Source organism: Manis javanica, chromosome 4 (genome assembly GCF_040802235.1).
Source record: "Manis javanica isolate MJ-LG chromosome 4, MJ_LKY, whole genome shotgun sequence".
NCBI classification, from domain to species: domain Eukaryota; kingdom Metazoa; phylum Chordata; class Mammalia; order Pholidota; family Manidae; genus Manis; species Manis javanica.
The window spans coordinates 108,812,009-108,831,530 of NC_133159.1; the positions used below are offsets into that span (position 1 = coordinate 108,812,009).

Genomic DNA, 19,522 nt, shown 5'->3' on the forward strand with positions numbered 1-19,522 from the left:
GGGAACTCTGGGCGCCCTAACCCCCTGGGTGGCAGTGCAGCTTGGAGGCCCCTCACGGCGATAAACAGCCTCCTGCCCCTTTCCCCCTCCGGCGTGGCCCCGCCATAGCGGAACGGCAGCCTGAGACCAGCCACTCCCACAGCAGCCACGCAGAGCTTCCTCCACAGCAGCCTGGCAAGATTCAGAGACTCCATCTGCGTGCAGCTGCTCAGCACAAGCTGCTAGGGGGTCACCATTCTCACAGGAGAGGAAGGCGAGGAGCAAGTGGGAAGGGACTTTGTTCTCCCAGCTGACACACATGCCAACTGCCCATGACTACCTCTATCACCATAAAAAGGCAGAAAAATTTGATCCAGACCAGAATCACACAGACATCCTCCCCTGAGAGGGAACCTGGGGAGATAGACTTAACCAATCTTCCTGAAAAAGAATTCAAAATAAAGGTCATAACCACGCTGCTGGACTTGCAAAGAAATATGAAAGAGCTAAGGAGGGAGAATTCAGAAATAAAACAATCTCTGGAGGGACTTAAAAGCAGAATGGACGAGGTGCAAGAGGCCATTAATGGAAAAGAAATCAGAGAAAAGGAATGCAGAGAAGCTGAAACAGAGAGAGATAAAAGGATCTCCAGGAATGAAAGAATATTCACTGTGTGACCAATCCAAACAGAACAATATTCGCATTATTGGGGTACCAAAAGAAGAAGAGAGAGGAAAAAGGGATAGAAAGTGTCTTTGAAGAAATAATTCCTGAAAAATTCCCCAAACTGGGGGAGGAAATAGTCTCTCACACCATGGAAGGACACAGAACTCCCAACACAAGGGACCCAAGGAGGATAACACCAAGACACATAATAATTAAAATGGCAAAGATCAAGGACAAGGATAGAGTTTTAAAGGCAGCCAGAGAGAGAAAAAAGGTCACGTACAAAGGAAAACCCATCAGGCTATCATCAGACTTCTAAACAGAAACCTTACAGGCCAGAAGAGAATGGCATGAGACATTTAATGCAGTGAAACAGAAGGGCCTTGAACCAAGAATACTGTATCCAGCACGATTATCATTTAAATATGAAGGAGGGATTAAACAATTCCCAGACAAGCAAAAGTTGAGGGAATTTGCCTCCTACAAACCACTTCTACAGGGTATTTTAGAGGGACTGCTCTAGATGGAAGCACTCCTAAGGCCAAATAGATGTAACCAGAAAAAATAAAATCACAGCAAAGAAAGCAGAACAATCAAATACTAACTAAACGCAAAAAATAAAATCAACCACCCACAAAAGCAGGCAAAGGAAACACAAAAGAGCACAAAATAAAACACCTAATATATAAAGAATGGAGGAGGAGGAATAAGAAGGGAGAGAAATAAAGAATCATCAGACTGTGTTTATAACAGCTCAATAAGTGAGTTAAGTTAGACAGTAAGGTAATAAAGAAGCTAACCTTGAACCTTTGGTAACCAGGAACCTAAAGCCTGCAATGGTAATCAGTACATATCTTTCAGTAATCACCCTATATATAAATGGACTGAATGCACCAATCAAAAGACACAGAGTAATAGAATGGATAAAAAAGCAAGACCCATCTATACGCTGCTTACAAGAGACTCACCTCAAACCCAAAAACATGCACAGACAAAAAGTCAAAGGATGGAAAAAGATATTTCATGTAAACAACAGGGAGAAAAAAAAACTGGACAGCTACATGTAAGAGAATGAAACTGGATCATCATCTAACCCCATACACAAAAGTAAATTTAAAATGGATCAAAGACCTGAATGTAAGCCACGAAACCATAAAACTCTTAGAAAAAACATAGGCAAAAATCTCTTGGACATAAACATGAGCAACTTCTTCATGAACATATCTCCCCAGGCAAGGGAAATAAAAGCAAAAATGTACAAGTGGGACATGTCAAGCTGAAAAGCTTCTGTACAGCAAAGAACACCATCAGTAGAACAAAAAGGCATCCTACAGTATGGAAGAATATATTCATAAATGACAGAACTGATAGAGAGTTGACATCCAAAATATATAAAGAGCTCACATACCTCAACAAACAAAAAGCAAATAATCCAATTAAAAAATGGGCAGAGGAGCTGAACAGACAGTTCTCCAAAGAAGAAATTCAAATGGCACCCAAAAAGATGCTCCACACTGCTAGTCATCAGAGAAATGCAATTAAAACCACAATGAGATATCACCTCACACCAGGAAGGATCGCCACCATCCAAAAGACAAACAACAACAAATATTGGCGAGGTTGTGGAGAAAGAGGAACCCTCCTACACTGCTGGTGGGAATGTAAATTAGTTCACCCATTGTGGAAAGCGGTATGGAGGTTCCTCAAAATAGACTTACCATTTGACCCAGGAATTCCACTTCTAGGAATTTATTCTAAGAATGCAGCAGCCCAGTTTGAAAAAGACAGATGCACCCCTATGTTTATCTTAGCACTATTTACAATAGCCAAGAAATGGACGCAACCTAAGTGTCCATCAATAGATGAATGGATAAAGAAGATGTGGTACATATAGATAATGAAATATTATTCAGCTATAAGAAGAAAACAAATCCTACCATTTGCAACAAAATGGATGGAGCTAGAGGGTATTATACTCAGTGAAATAAGCCAGGTGGAGAAAGACAAGTACCAAATGATTTCACTCATATGTGGAATATAAGAACAAAGGAAAAACTGAAGGAACAAACAGCAGCAGAATCACAGAACCCAAGAATGGACTAAGAGTTACCAAAGGGAAAGGGACTGGGGAGGATGCCTGGGAAGGGAGGGAGAAGGGTGAGGAAGAAGAAAGGGGGTCTTACGATTAGCATGTATAATGTGGGGGGGGACACGGGGAGGGCTGTGCAACACAGAGAAGACAAGTAGTGATTTTACAGCCTCTTACTATGCTGATGGACAGTGATTAATGGGGTATGTAGGGGGCACTTGGTGAAGTGGGGAGTCTAGTAAACATAATGTTCCTCATGTAATTGTAGATTAATGATACCAAAAAAAAAAAGACTTCCCCATCAGTGAAGTAAATGAACATTATTGCATGTGAGTGTTACATTGCTACCATTTTTTCCTTGTCTTCTGGTTTTTTGATGTGTTTTGAATTTATTCTTTCAGCAGATCTTTGTTGAGTACAGTATGTGCCAGGCACTGTACAGGCACTAAAGTGTCATCCCAGCCCTCATGGAGTTTATAGTGTACTAGCGAGGCAGTTCATAAAAATTACAAATTACAGTGAAGAATGATTAATAGGGGAGGCATGTGGTTCTACAGGCTTATGTAACAGAGGGTCTTAGGCAGTTTAGGGAGTCATGGTGGCTCCACAGAGGGCCGAACTTTCCAGCTGAGACCTGAAGGATGAGTAGGAATGAATGGGGCAGTAAAGACGTATGCATGGGAAAAGAGTTCCAGAGAGAAGTGAGAAAGTCTCGACTCAGCACAGGAAAAGGTGGAAGGAGAGGGAAAGAAACAGAGCATGGTGAGTACTGGAGGAACTGAGAGAATTACAGCATAACCAGAGCAGGGTGCCAGGGACAGATGAGAAGTAAAGCTGGGAAGGTTAACAGGTAAGCAGTTTGTAGCAGAATTCTGGATTCAGGAGTTATTATTGTATTTGCATCTTCTTGTATTTTCACTCTCCTTCTTATTTTCTGATTAGACTATATATTTCTTTTAAAAAGACCTCAGCTTTTCCTATGATATTGGTAGTGCCCCCTACTATTTATTGTCTGCAGAGTGCAGTAGTTGAATACTGCAATGCTTACAATGAGGTTAAAGTTATTACCTCATAACCTTGTGAGGTAAAATCAGAAAAGGCACAGGCTTGGGAATCACACAGTGTTCTCAGCCAGCCGTTTATTAGCTCTCTAATTTGGGATTGGGTTATTTAACCTTTTGAAGCCTCAATCTTTTTCATCAACAAAAAGGATATGGTGACATTTAATTCATAAGTGTACTAGAGGATCAAATGAGATATTTACCTGACATCTAGCAGAGTACACTCAAAAAGCTGACTCCTATCTCTCCTCTCACCTCCTCCCCTGGACTCAATCCATCCCTTTCATCTGCCCCCACACCTTGTTCTGTAACCATTCCTTCTCCTTTGCATTTTGTAAGCCTTTCCACTAGCTCCTTCCTTTCAGCTTATAAATGTCCTCAAACTCCAGACTAAAAATAGTCCCTCTCTCAATCCAGCTCCCCACGCCCTTAAACTAACTTTCCATTTCTCTTCATCCCTTTACCACCACACTCCTTAAAGACATTGTTAACATTTCCCAATCTAAGTTGTATCAAGGACCCTCAACTCTGGACCCTGGGGTGAGAGACGTGGGGGTAAGAAAGAAGCCCCAGACCCAGCCACTGTCTCCAAGGGGAACCAATGGTTTTGGAGTCAGTGGTATTCAGACTGCGTCTAGTTCTGAACTTTAATTTACTCTTCAACTTTTGACAACCAGCCAACTTTCCAATCCTTCCTCTTCTGATAGAACTTTCTTTGTAAAATTACCAAAATCCCAAGGTCCTCGTGAGTTCTTGTCCTGTGCTGAAGCAGCTACACCACTGATCACCCCCTCCTAAGCACGCCCTTCCTCAGCCAAACACTCACTGAAGCCTTTAACCCTTCCCCACTGCAGTGATGATTTCATTTTAATGTCTCCCCCTTGCCCACAGAAGCCTGAATTACCAAGCAGCCCCTTTAAAGCCTGTCATGAGTTGGTCATTTTGCTTTTTCACTTTCCTTTTCAACAGCCTATGCTCCACACATATGAACAGGTCCCCACTTCAGAGTCTGCCCCAGGGTCGCCTTCACCTGCCGCATGGCTTATGCTTATTCCTGTATTCTGGGAGGCACCTATTCCCTCTCTCTGCCTTCTAAATGCGTAATTGAACCCATCCTTCTGAGTCTACCTCTTTGGGTCTATCAGAAACACTCTAAACTCTTCACTTTCATAATTCTTTAAAACTTCTCTTAAAGCTAATGATATCATTTAACTTGTATTATAATTGTGTATGCCTAGGTTTACCTCCCTGATCAGGCTGTAAGATTTTTTTTTTTTGGTATCATTAATTTACAATTACATCAGGAACATCGTGTTTACTAGACTCCACCCTTCACCAAGTCCCCCCCACAAACCCCATTTCAGTCACTGTCCATCAGCCTAGTAACATGCTGTAGAATCACTACTTGTCTTCTCTGTGTTGCACAGCCCTCCCCATGTCCCCCCCCCACATTATACATGCTAATAGTAATGCCCCCTTTCTTCTTCAACTCCCTTATCCCTCCCTTCCCACCCATCCTCCCCAGTCCCTTTCCCTTTGGTAACTGTTAGTCCCTTCTTGGGTTCTGTGATTCTGTTGCTGTTTTGTTCCTTTAGTTTTCCTTTGTTCTTATACTCCACACATATGAGTGAAATCATTTGGTACTTGTCTTTCTCCGCCTGGCTTATTTCACTGAGTATAATGCCCTCTAGCTCCATCCATGTTGTTGCAAATGGTAGGATTTGTTTTCTTCTTATGGCTGAATAACATTCCATTGTGTATATGTACCACATCTTCTTTATCCATTCATCTACTGATGGACACTTAGGTTGCATCCATTTCTTGGCTATTGTAAATAGTGCTGCAATAAACATAGGGGTGCATCTGTCTTTTTCAAACTGTGCTGCTGTATTCTTAGAGTAAATTCCTAGAAGTGGAATTCCTGGGTCAAATGGTATTTCTATTTTGAGCTTTTTGAGGAACCTCCATATTGCTTTCCACAATGGTGGAACTAATTTACATTCCCACCAGCAGTGTAGGAGGGTTCCCCTTTCTCCACAACCTCACCAACATTTGTTGTTTGTCTTTTGGATGGTGGCAATCCTTACTGGTGTGAGGTGATATCTCATTGTGGTTTTAATTGCATTTCTCTGATTAAGAGCAACGTGGAGCATCTTTTCGGGTGTCTGTTGGCCATCTGAATTTCTTCTTTGGAGAACTGTCTGTTCAGTGCTTCTGCCAGCCTGTAAGATTTTTGATGGTAACTGTTTTTGCCTCCTTCTGGAACTGTGACTTACCTTCATTTTTGTGCAGCTACGAAGTACCGCAAACAGACTTGTTTGCTGTTGTGCTTCAATGCCGTGCTGACACCTGCTGGTCATATATGGCTCAGCAGCCCTGGCCCCAGCACTGTCCTCTCTCCAGTATCACGGGTGGGGGACAGCCTGTTCCACTTTTCCCCAGCCAGACACTGGAAGCATATGCTGTGGGAACGTTACGCCATGGCACCACTCTTCCCTGGAGACTCCAGGAGCACACTAAGACTTGCTGGTCTCTGGCTCGTCTTTGACGTCTGCTGCCTAAATTCACTTCAATCTTTATGACTTTCCCAACTGACCCCCAACCCAGCAATTTATACTTTACATCCTTCCCAGTACCACAGAAATACAAGGAGGACAAGATCTGTAGGAACTGAGCAGCAAGGGAAGAAAGAAGCAGACAAACAATTTGAGAGCAGGGCATGTATAATCCCTCCTCCTCACCCCACAGAATCAAGATTATTTCCTACAGAGTGTTATTCCTTTTGACCTCTGTTGTATTTGTAGGAGGCTCTTCTAGCCATAGACCTTCTTGGTGACAGTGTGATGAACAGGAGGTTGAGCACAGAGTGGGTAGGCGGAGCGTGGGGGTGGGGCCAGGCCAAAGAGACTCTCCCCGAGGAGCTGCTTCACTCTGTCAGCTCTCCCCGGACATCCAAGGCAAGACTGGCACCCAGCGCATAGCAGGTGAGGGGCCAGCAAGGACAGAAGGGTAGGCTTCAGGGGTGACAGTGGCAGAAAAGTCCCAGCTCTGTCAGCCTGAGCTTTCCATATTGTGAGACTCTTACTTGATAGAATTCTTGGGTCCCCAGTGGAGAAATCTAGCTCAGTTTTCCCGGGGGGCAAGGCATCCTCAGAAAGAAAGACATGGTTTAGGATGGTGTGGAGGCAGGGCTGAGGCATGGGGGCGGATATGGATGTGTGACAAGAGTACTGAGAGATGCAAGGAAATCCTAGGAGACATGGAGATAAACATAAGAGCCAGAGGGAGAGCACCATCAGAGGATCACAGGGCAGAACCTGGACCAGAAAAAATCGGAGACAGAAACAGAGAGAGACGGAGAAGACAGCAGACCAAACATGAGATGGCCATGGGGGCAATGGAGAGCTGGGTAACAGGAAGGCCAAAGAGGAAGGAAGGCTCACATGGAGCAATCTCCTCTTCCGGCTGTGGAACACAGTCCAGAAAGCCCCACACAAAGCTGGGAGCAAAGCAAGGTTCCAGGTCCCTACTGGACTGATTCAGCTGGGAAAGAAACTTCCCCAGTTATCCATATTCCCTGCCTCTTCAGACTCCCATTTGGGTTTGGGGCAGAAGGTGAGGCTGCTCCTCACTGCGGTTACAGCCACATCCTGCAGAGCAGGGGAGGGGGAAGTAAGAAGCAAAACAGCCAGAAGAACCACAGGCAAAGACTGTGGGGAGAGAACGCTGGACGTGTGTGGCTGATGTGCCAGCCACCAGAAGGGCTGCCGGTTCACCTCCAGCATAACACCTCAGACCTCTAAAACTGTCCGCCCCCCTTGAGGTGCTTGCTTTCACGCTTCCTCAGTGAGCATCAACCTTACTGAGAGCATTCCAGAGAAGGAGGTTTCTTTGGATTATTTGGCTCAAAGTCCATTTTTATCATTTGCTAGTGACTTTGGCCAAGTTGTTTAATTTCTCTTAGTTTTAGTTTTCTTATTGCAAAATGGGGGTACCTACCTTACAAAGGGCTGGAAAGACAGATAATTCATATAAGGCACTTGGTCCATAGTAAGGTCTCAATAAACGTTAGTTTATTATTTTATCAGGACTTCTGGGACTCCTATATTTCTCACTTCTTTAGAGGCACACTAGCTGATGTGGGCTTTTGCAGTCAGAAAGAGTTGTGTTTGACCTTGGGTAAATTATGTACGTAAGCCTTCATTTGCTCAAGCTGTAAAACAAGGATAGTAACACCTACAACTCATAAATGTCTGGCACACAGTCAGTGTCCACGGCAGCCCTGAGAACTGTCTGCAGCAAGCTTACCTCCACAGCAGCAGCGAAGTTTATGTCCCCCATTAAGACTTCACCTGCAGCGGGGCTTGCCTCCCGCTTGCTCTCAGCCCTCTGGCTAAAGCTATCACCGCCCCAGGGCTGTTTTAGGGATCACCATTTTCTAAGGGATCACCTAGGAGAATGGGAACAAGGCGCAAAGGACTGACGGGGGGTGGGGGTGGGGGTGGGGTGGGGGTGGGGGGGCGGCAAGATGACGAAGAGACAGGTGAAGGGAAAGCCAGTTCTCTCTTTCTAAGGAAACCGTGGCCTTATGATCTGGTGACTGATCACACACTCACCCCCTTCCCCAGGAACTATGGAGTCCTTCAGCTCAAGGAGCCTGGCCCTGCAAGCAGAGAAGAAGCTGCTGAGTAAGATGGCAGGCCGGTCTGTGGCTCACCTCTTCATCGATGAGACAAGCAGTGAGGTGCTGGATGAGCTCTATCGTGTGTCCAAGGAGTACACGTGCAGCCGTGCGCAGGCCCAGAGAGTCATCAAGGACCTGATCAAGGTGGCTGTCAAGGTGGCGGTGCTGCACCGCAGCGGCAGCTTTGGCCCCGGTGAACTGGGCCTGGCGGCCCGCTTCCGCCAAAAGCTGCGGCAGGGCGCCATGACGGCACTCAGCTTTGGCGAGGTGGCCTTCACCTTCGAGGCTGCTGTGCTGGCCGGCCTGCTGACCGAGTGCAGAGACGTGCTTCTGGAGCTGGTGCAGCACCACCTCACACCCAAGTCCCACGGCCGCATCCGCCGGGTGTTCGATCACTTCTCTGACCCAGGCCTGCTCACGGCCCTCTATGGGCCTGGCTTCACTCAGCACCTTGGCAAGATCTGTGATGGGCTCAGGAAGCTGCTGGACGAGGGGAAGCTCTGAGGGCCCTGAGCTCAGCACATCCCACCTCGGCAAAACGGCTGACTGAGAGAACAACACATAACAGGCTTTCTGACCCTGCTCATCTGCACTAAAGCTTTTCAATCCTCAGGCACAGCCTTCCCCAAGAGTGTTTTTGACTCTGAGACCACCCCACCCCCAAACTGCGGGTAGAGGAGAAGCAATGCTGAGGGTTGGGGCCTCTTTCCCACTCCAGCCCCAGGACAGGAAACAAAGCTGCCTGAAAAAGACGAAGTGAAACCTGGATCTCTATTTCCCAGTAAGGGACGTTTGAAGCAGGGAAGCCTCCTCCCCTACGAGTCAGGGAAGAGGGCATGGGCCCATCTAACCCCTCTGCAGAAACAAGGACAGAAGGTGGGAAGGGGGCCTTTAGAGACATCCTAAGAACTCCAGCTCCAGCCAGAGTCTGAACAAATAGCACAGGCTCAGTTCCAGAGTGCAGGAAGAAGGGGTAGGGCAAGGGAGATTCTCAGAGGGGGAATAAAACTACCAAAACATGCATAGGACTCAGTGTTTAATCTCTCCAGCTTCTTATATCTTATAATCATCACAGAAGAAAGAGGTATTAACACCACTTATCTCACCTTTCCCAATTCCATGCAGGAGACTGGGGCATATTTTCAGTATCACTGGGGTTCCCTTGCTACTTCTTCTGTTTAAGAAACTGAAAAAAAAAACCTGTCCTGAAAAGCAGTGCTACACATTGCAAATGTACTTGCAGTGAGGAGCAAGGCATAGATCAATAGGGTCCGTGGGGAGGGGGTATAGCAGACTCCCACAGCTGCCCTCCTCTTCAAACACCAAGGCAGATTTTCCTCCATGCCTTAGCCTCACACAGGCTGAACAGAGGAGCAGTTCAGAAGGGTGAACTGGTGGCATGGAGAGTTCTGGTCCCTACATCACTGTTTTTTCTCAGAATAAGAGTTGTGAAAAGTTATAGTGAACTGGTAAGTCAAGACTGAGCCCAAATTCTTTACTTTGAGGTTTGCGGAAAGGCCGGCACAGACTGCCATTCTCTGCAGAGGGACAGGTCTGACTGCCCATCCTCAATAACATGCTTGGCTAAGAAGGTGGGGAAGGGGGGAAGCCAGCAGACACTGGCTCACTGCTCCTGGGGCCCCGTCACCCCAGGGCTATGAAATTCCATTTTTCAGCTAAGAGTGGGAAATAATAAGGTAGGGCAAATAAATATTACTTCAATATAGCACCAAATAAATTAGGTAACAGTTGGGAGATGGGGAGGAAGTTGGAGACTAGTTGGGGGGGTCCCTGTCTCCCTGCTCTAAGACAAAAGGAAAGGTGAAAGGGATGGGAAAGGCAGCAGGCATATAAAAAGAGCCTTGTGAATCCAAAGGACAACTCTAGATTCAGCCCAAGAACTGAGAAGGGGTCTATTCCCTATTCCCTATGCTTGCCAATAAAACTGCTCCAGGCCAAGGAACTCTTGGTGGACAGGGAGGCTGGGAAGTGGCAACAGTGAGGGAGGTGGGCCAGGAAGCCATGTTCTGGAGCCTCACCTCAGGCACTTCACCCCCTCAAGTTGCTTCTTCAACACCTTGCTTGTCTCAGTCAGTTCTGGGGACATCAGAGTTTGAAGATTTCATCCTCCTGGTCCCGAAGTGTCTGGGTCCGAGAGGTCCGGGTGAGTGGCACGGGGCCTAGGAGTGCTCGTTGCTGCATCCGAGGGGAGATCAGGTGAAGACCTGAATCCTCCCCAGGTACTCTGCAGGTGAGGAAAGGGGGGAAAGGGTGACAGATGGAGAGAAGAGCCTGAGAATGGGCCAGTGAGGAGGAACATGGAAAGCTATCCTCCTTTCCTGATACACATGAGCTGGTTGCTCCAAGATGGAATCTAATACCTTCTGGATAAATCCTAACCCTAATTCTCTTTCATAGATCATCAGAGCAGTAGGAATAGTCAACTATTTTACTCCAACACAAACCCAGAACTATTTCCCACTGCCTCTCCCCACTCCAGCAGCCATGGCTCTGCTCATTGTCTTGGGGCTGCCTGGGGGAAGGGCCTCACCTTGCTTCCACTGGCACTATGCTCACTTACCTGTGTGTCTGGCCAGGTAGGAAGGCTAGAAGAATGAACTCTATGGCGGAGCTTAAAAGAAACCAAGACTCACCTACTTTCTTCTTTTTTCAGCCTCTGGGCAGCAGCCTTTTTTGACAGGCTGATTTGTGAATCAAGCTTCTTAAGAAAATCAGAGGCAGAGAGGTCATGGATGGGAGAAGGGGGTTCCTGGCCAGGTGTGGGAAGGACTTCGCCATTGCCATGTCCTGACCTCGTCTCTTGTTTCTTTTTCTCTGCTGAGGGTGGCCAAACTTCATCCTTACTTGATTGGATATCTTCTTCTCCATCTTTCTCTTCCTCAGAATCCAAACCATTGAACAGGTCTCTGGGCTCTGTCAGGATGGGGATGTAGAGGGTTTTCTTCAGGAAGATGGAGTCATTAGTATAAAGGCGGTTTGCATGCTTAATCTGTTCCATCTTTAAAAAAAAGTCACAATTAATGACAGCAATAATGATCAATCTCCTATTTGTATAGCTTCTCATGCCTTTTAAAGTAATTGTACAGAGTCTTATTTGATCCTAAACAACAAAGCTAAAGTACAAAGGGCTGATATTATACTTATTTTTATGATTAGTGGTTTTCATACCTTTTAGTCTTAGGGTCCATTTACATTTTAAAAATTATTGAGGAAAAAAATCTTTTTATTTATGTGGATTACAACTATCAGTATTTATAAGGTATTATAAATTGAAACTTAATTTTAAAACATGTATTTATTTAAAAATAACATACCCATTACATGTTAATATAAATATTTTAAGGAAAAATAACTATTTTCCAAAACAACAAAAATATAGCAAGAAGAGAGCTGCTGTTTTACATTTTTGCAAATCACTTTAACTGTGTGATGTAATAGAAGACAACAGGACTCTCAGAGTAACTATCTCTACATTCAGTCTATTGTAATAGCACATGTCACATAGCCTCTGGAAAATACAGTACACTCATGAGAATGAAAAAGACAAAGTCTTACTATTACTATAAATATAGTTTTGACCTTGTGGATCCCTAAAGAGTCTCACAGACCCTGAGGGGTCCCTGGACCTCACTTTGATAACTTCTGTTCAAGATGATGGAACCGAGGCTCAGAGAGGTTAAGCTTTGCGCCTAAGATTATCTAGCAAGTTAACAGCTAGAACTACAGTTAACTCTTGAATAACATGGGTTTGAACTGTGAGGGTCCATTTATATGTGAATTTTTTCAATAAATAACTTGCAAATGAACCATATAGCCCAAAAATATTTTAAAATTTAAGAAAAAGTTAGGTATGTCACGAATGTATAAAATGTGTATAGATACTAATCTATGTAATCATTTACTACCATAAAATCAACAGTAGGCCATTAGTAATTACGTTTTTGGGGAATCAAGAGTTATACATGGATTTTCAACTGTGTGAAGTGTTGGCGCCCCTGACATTGTTCAAGGGTCAACTGTAAAATTTTGGGCCTTTTGACTCTTTTCTGGGAATGCTTTTTACACAATAATATCAATATTTTCACTGATCAAAAAGCAGTTTAGTAGCTATGTAGTCATCCCTGAACATAGTGACTGGCATCAACATCTCCCTAACTCTCAAGGTAGATATCTCAAAGTCATCCTTACCTCATTGTTTTCTTTCACCACCCAAACCCAACTAGTCAACAAGAGTGCTGCAAAAGCCCCTCACATCTGGTCTCATCTTCACATTTACTACCACCACTTTAGAACAGACTCAGCATTTCTCATCTGGTATTGTAACAGGGTTTTTTTTTAATCACTCTTCTTCTCTCCATTTCTATTGATTCTCCACCCTGACAACATCTATTTCTCTGAAAAAATTAATCTGATCAACCCACTAGTCTGCTATTAAACCTCCTATGGCTCCCCATTGGCTCAGAGATAAAATCAGCATTCAAAACCAGGCAGAGACACCACAAAAAAAGAAAATTACAGACCAATATCCCTGATGAACAAAGATGCAAAAATACTCAACAAAATATTAGCAAACCGAATTCAAAAATACATCAAAAAGATCATCCATCATGATCAAGTGGGATTCATCCCAGGGATGCAAAGATGGTACAACATTTGAAATTCCATCAACACCGTCCACCACATCAACAAAAAAGGACAAAAACCACATGATCATCTCCATAGATGCTGAAAAAGCATTTGACAAAATTCAACATCCATTCATGATAAAAACTCTGAAGAAAATGGGTATAGAGGGCAAGTACCTCAACATAATAAAGGCCACATATGACAAACCCACAGCCAACATTATACTTAACAGCAAGAAGCTGGAAGCTTTTCCTTTAAGATTGGGAACAAGACAAGGATGCCCAATCTCCCCACTTTTATTCAACACAGTTCTGGAGGTCCTAGCCACAGCAATCAGACAACACAAAGAAATAAAAGGCATCCAGATTGGCAAAGAAGAAGTCAAACTGACCCTGTTTGCAGATGACATGATATAGTATAGAAAAATCCCTAAAGAATCCACTCCAAAACTACTAGATCTAATATCTGAATTCAGCAAAGTTGCGGGATACAAAATTAGTACGCAGAAATCTGTTGCATTCCTATACACTAATGATGAACTAGCAGAGAGAGAAATCAGGAAAACAATTCCATTCACAATCACATCAAAAAGAATAAAATACCTCGGAATACACCTAAGCAAGGAAGTGAAAGACCTATACTCTAAAAACTACAAGACACTCATGAGAGAAATTAAAGATACCAATAAATGGAAACACACCCCATGATCATGCATAGGAAGAATCAATATTGTCAAAGTGGCCATCCTGCCTAAAGCACTCTACAGAGTCAATGCAATCCCAATCAAAATACCAACAGCACTCTTCAATGAACTAGAGCAAATAGTTCTAAAATTCATATGGAACCACAAAAGACTGCCAATAGCCAAAGCAATCCTGAGAAGGAAGAATAAAGCAGGGGAAACTATGTTCCCTGACTTAAAGCTCTACTACAAAGCCACAGTAATCAAGACAATTTGGTACTGGCACAAGAACAGACCCATAGACCAATAGGACAGACTAGAGAGCCCAGAAAAACCCAAGCATATATGGTCAATTAATATACAATAAAGGAGCCATGGTTATACAATGGGGAAATGACAGCTTCTTCAACAACTGGTGTTGGCAAAACTGGACAGTTACATGTAAGAGAATGAAACTGGATCATTGTCTGACCCCACACACAAAAGTAAACTCAAAATGGATCAAAGACCTGAATATAAGTCATGAAACCATAAAACTCTTAGGAAAAAACATAGGCAAAAATCTCTTGGACATAAACATGAGTGACTTCTTCATGAACATATCTCCCTGGGCAAGGGAAACAAAAGCAAAAATGAACAAGTGGGACTATATCAAATGAAAAAGCTTCTGCACAGCAAAGGACACCATCAGTAGAACAAAAAGACATCCTACAGTATGGGGGAATATATTCATAAATGACATATTCGATAAGGGGTTGACATCCAAATTATATAAAGAGTTCTCGCACTTAAACAAACAAAAAGCAAATAAGCCAATTAAAAAATGGGCAGAGGAGCTGAACAGACACTTCTCCAAAGAAGAAATTCAGATGGACAACAGGCACATGAAAAGATGCTCCACATCACTAGTCATCAGAGAAATGCAAATTAAAACCACAATGAGATATCACCTCACACCAGTTAGGATGGCCAACATCCAAAAGGCAAACAGCAACAAATGTTGGTGAGGATGTGGAGAAAGGGAAACCCTCCTACACTGCTGATGGGAATGTAAAATAGTTCAACCATTCTGGAAAGCAGTACTGAGGTTCTTCAAAAAACTCAAAACAGAAATACCATTTAACCCAGGAATTCCATTCCTAGGAATTTACCCTAAGAATGCAGGAGCCCAGTTTGAAAAAGACATATGCACCTCTATGTTTATCGCAGCACTATTTACAATAGCCAAGAAATGGAAACAACCTAAGTGTCCATCAGTAGATGAATGGATAAAGATGTGGTACATACAGACAATGGAATATTATTCAGCCATAAGAAGAAAACAAATCATATCATTTGCAACAACATGGATAGAGCTAGAGGGTATTATGCTCAGTGAAATAAGCCAGGTGGAGATAGACAAGTATCAAATGATTTCATTCATCTGTGGAGTATAAGAACAAAGAAAAAACTGAAGGAACAAAACAACAGCAGACTCACAGAACCCAAGAATGGACTAACAGTTACCAAAGGGAAAGGGATTGGGGAGGATGGGTGGGAAGGGAGGGATAAGGGGGAAAGGGGGGGCATTATGATTAGCACATTTAATGTAGCCTCGGGGGTGGGGGACACGGGGAAGGTAGTATAACACAGAGAAGACAAGTAGTGATTCTATAGCATCTTACTACACTGATGGACAGTGATTGTAATGGGGTATGTGGTGGGGACTTGATAATAGGGGGTCTAGTAACCATAATGTTGTTTGTGTAATTGTACATTAATGATAGCAAAAAAAAAATCGGCATTCAAGGGTCTTCTCAACTTAGTTTCTCTAGAATATCTAGCCTCACCTCCCTTCTGTCACCTACACATTTTGCCATTCTGAACCTTTCATTTTCTTTGAACATTTCATGATCTTTCCACTTTTGTGTCTTTATCTGCCTAGAATGTTTCTCCACTATCCCCTTCTCTGCCTGGAAGACTTCTACTCATCAACTATCACTCCCTTTGTGTTCCCTTCTTCAGGGTTCCCAGTGCACACTGTAAATATTGTCACAGTAATAGCTGCCATATCGTACTGTTGTTCACCTCTTTGCACATTTTTGTCTTGCCTAAACTCTGAGTCCTTTAAGGGCAGGGATGCTGTTTCTGTCTCCCTAAGGTGCTCCTCAGCATTGCACAAACTTGGCACACAGCAGGAGCTCACTAATGCTTTATGAACACATCAACTAGATAATAACATGTAGAAACCACAGATACAACATATCAGTATTTTATTATCAGAGGCCAGGCAGCCAGTTTTACTAAAAATTCATCCTAAACTGGTACCATTTTGGGAAATCCTATTTCTATATCTGTCAAATATCAAAGCTGTTTCTACCCTGGGGCAAGACTATTATAATAAACTTGACTAATAAAATCTTACTTTATAACATGTTTAAAATAAAACAGAATTAATCTGAACAGTAAAAGAAGTTAAAATTGGCTTGCAGTTTTGTACTTTTCTTTGCCAAGTGCTTGATGCTATTAATTTTATTTTGCCTAGATAATATCTAGGTCCCTTCTAGCTCCAAGTTACTATGAATTTATCTGTGAACTTTCTGATGCTTTCATTATTTCCTCTAAGTACCATTTAAGGGGACATCATTCCACTTTTAAAAAGGATGTAACCAAGGCCAAAGCCCAGAGGAGCCCTAGGCCATTGAGCCACAGTCTTTAAGGGACAGAAAGGCCATTAAAATCTCAGGGCAGTTCAAAGTGAGGATTTTGGAATGAGACAACCTGGAACCCCAGCTCTACTAATTAGATGAGCTGTATAGTCCAAGGCAAGTTATCTTCCTAAGTCTCAGTTTTCTTATTATATGGAAGAAAAAAAACTATAGATTTTTTAAATGTTTCTATCTCCTAAGATGGTTACCACAGTGCTTTAAACATACTAAGCATAAAAATGTTGGTTAAATTCAATAGGATATGGAAGAAAAAAAAACAACTCACCCAAGTTAATGCAAGTTTTATACCTATATAATACATAATATATTGCATGACCCAAAATACTTGGCATTGAGGGTACTTGTCTTGCACAAAGAAGGCCATCTTACTGTAAAGAGGAGGACAGAACATTGAGGAGGAAAAAACAAAAAGATAAGACACTTCAGCAACTTGGAATTACAAAGAAGCTCTCCATTAATATTTAATCACTCTTAAGTTTTAAAATTTTCTGTGTGATTTTTAAGTGGGAATAGTTACACCTACCTCATAAAGTCTTACAAAGATAATATGAGATAATATAGAAAGCTTGGCACATATTAAGTGTTCCTTAAATGATAGGTAGGTAATAAGTAATTATTGTTACCTTGTATGCTTCTTCCTCATTTTACAAATGGTGAGGAAACAGGCCCCAGACAGGGGAAGTCACTTATACAATCATTCAGCTAATCAGCAGCAGAATGAGGCCAGAATCTAGAACTCTTTACTAGACTATAGAGCTTTTCTGTACTCAGAAGGGTACAAGGCTATAAGAAAACCTCAGTAAATATTGTGGACTCACTCACTAGCAGCACAGTTCCCTTCTTTGCAGTTTCTGAGCTTCTGCTGGGATAGAGGGGCTAAGTACTTTCCTATTCACATCCTTTGTTTAGGCCATGTGCTCTATGTGAAATGTTCATTTTCCTATACTCCCAATCTCCATGTGTGGAAATTTAGCCATACTTTCATTCATTTAAAAAACAGCTACCAAGCTTCTATGTGTTGGGGAGTATGCCAGACCCTAGAGATATAAAACTGAAAGGAAATTGTTCTGTCCCTTAAGGAGAATATAGGCTATTGGAAAGACAAAGATTTAAAAGGTGTATACAACTGGATTACTTAAATTTGTAGAGAGGAACATAGAGGAAGGAACTTCTAAGTCTTTCAAGGCCCACGGTGATGGTTCCCTTAAAATCTGCACTGATGTCCATCCACTCCTGCCCCTTTCCAAATAAAAGTTAATCTTCTTTTCTGATTTTCCACCCCTTGCCAATACCTTTACTAACTCATCACATTATTGGACTCCCTGTCAATTCCTTACTAGATTGTAAATTACATGAGGGCAGCAACTATACATTTTTTTTTTTATGTTTCTATCTCCTAAGATGGTTACTACAGTGCTTTAAACATACTAAGCATAAAAATGTTGGTTAAATTCAATAGGATATGGAAGAAAAAAACATAACTCACCCACTTTAATGCAATATATTTTTACACCTAATATACATAATATATTGCATGACCCAAAATACTTGGCATAGAGAGTACTTGTCTTGCACAAAGAAAGCCATCTTACAGTAAAGAAGAGGACAGAACATTGAAGAGGAGAAAACAAAAAGATAAGACACTTAAGCAACTTAGAATTACAAAGAAGCTCTCCATTAATATTTAATCACTCTAAGGTTAAAAAGTTTCTGTGTGATTAATAGTAAGGGCTTTGGTGTCAGATAGACCTGTTTGAATTCCCATTCTAATGCTCATTAGTTATTTGACGTCAGCCAAATTGGTTAACCAACCTAAGTCTCAAAGTTTATTTCATCTGTAAAAAGGACAACAATAACTGCATGCTTGATAGGGATCTGAGGATCATATGGGCCTGCAGCCCATTTATGTGAAGCCTCCAGCATAATGGCGGGCATAATAAACAGGAACAGTTCCTCTTCATTGAGATAGTGAGACAGGATTTGTCCCATCCAGACAGTGCAACACTAAGATGGGAAAACAAGCAAAAAGATAAAGGTGGATCGGATCACAACACAATCAAGAAAATTTCGAGGAAAATTGCCTAGAAAGGCCATTACATCTTTCTGAGGAATGAATGTCTTCTAAATGGTTGTCTGCATCCCAGTCCTTCAAAACTCACCGTCACCCCATATTTGAGTGCTAGTCCAGCCAGGGTGTCTCCTGGCGCCAAATGATGTTCCAGGCGTCTTTCTCTCACTGGGGAGCAGGCTGACTGCACCAAGCTTCCGTAAGAACGAGCCCGGCTCCCCTGAAGCAGTCCTGATTCCCCGAGGGGGAACTGTCTAGAGGGAGAAGCCATCTCCTCACTGTGCGGACCGCTGGGGTTGCAATTGAGGAAGGCCCGGCTAAATGACTGAGCCTGGGATCTGGGAATGGGTATCTAGGGGATTCTTTTCCCTTTCTCAGGTCTCTTCCAGCAATACGCGCCCCCTTCAGCCCTTGCTTCCCCTTCCTCCAAGCTCCTTTCCCACAAATCTGTACACCGAGTATTCAGTCCCTACCTGAGTCTATCCATAGTACCCCTCCGGGTTCCGACCCCCACATTGGCCTCTGACCTCTGAATTCTAGCCTCCCTCCTCAATGCTCTCAGTTTTCCCCCAGGTCGGGCAGCGAGACCTCGGCCCCTACAGCCCTGCCCCGCTCCGTCCCGGGGTTGGTCGCTAGCTGTCAAAAGCAGACTAGGCCGATGCCGGTGGGCTGTCGTTGCAGAGCGCGTGGTGACTGCGAGAGTTTGTCGTACACTTTCCACTCAGAGATCCTCAAACACCGCACCGCATCAGATCAGTCACACCCTCAAATTTTAGTATCTTGCCCCTCGAAACGCCTCGAACCTGCCGAGATGCAAGGGCCTGGATCCACCCGGGAGGCAAACTCTTCGAAAAAAAGACTTCATTTCCCAAAAGGCTCCGCGTTGGTGGGATGGCGGGACACCTAGGATATGCAGTCCCCTGGACGAGCTGGAGGCG

At 43.3% G+C, this 19,522-nt stretch overlaps 2 protein-coding genes across 10 annotated transcripts in view; one reads left to right on the forward strand and one right to left on the reverse strand.

Moving 5' to 3' along the window:
• The window catches only part of TNFAIP8L2 (TNF alpha induced protein 8 like 2), a 17,779-nt gene extending 8,796 nt beyond the window's left edge, over window positions 1-8,983 (forward strand). The window contains exons 1-2 of one of the 3 annotated variants that reach the window (XM_073234618.1): window positions 5,335-6,804; window positions 8,424-8,983. In XM_073234618.1, the coding sequence (XP_073090719.1) occupies window positions 8,429-8,983 (555 nt within the window). In that variant the 5' untranslated portion in view covers window positions 5,335-6,804; window positions 8,424-8,428. Of the gene's footprint in view, window positions 1-5,334; window positions 6,805-8,423 lie in introns of those variants that run through there. The other 2 variants (XM_017670866.3, XM_073234617.1) reach the window with 2 other exon arrangements.
• Window positions 8,899-19,511, reverse strand: LYSMD1 (LysM domain containing 1). Of its 7 annotated transcripts, none has more exons than XM_037003351.2 (6): window positions 19,112-19,511; window positions 18,329-18,520; window positions 16,782-16,884; window positions 11,134-11,498; window positions 9,586-10,724; window positions 8,899-9,025 (listed from the first exon to the last, which is right to left on the reverse strand). In XM_037003351.2, the coding sequence occupies exons 3-5, from the start codon at window positions 16,878-16,880 to the stop codon at window positions 10,586-10,588; spliced, it is 603 nt and encodes a 200-aa protein (XP_036859246.2). In that variant the 5' UTR covers window positions 16,881-16,884; window positions 18,329-18,520; window positions 19,112-19,511; the 3' UTR covers window positions 8,899-9,025; window positions 9,586-10,585. The 7 variants fall into 7 exon arrangements, with proteins under 7 accessions (XP_036859246.2, XP_073090717.1, XP_036859247.2 ...); XM_073234616.1 differs by having other exon boundaries at window positions 19,388-19,488; XM_037003352.2 differs by lacking the exon at window positions 19,112-19,511 and adding an exon at window positions 18,676-18,815.
• Between the last annotated feature and the right edge of the window lie 11 nt (window positions 19,512-19,522).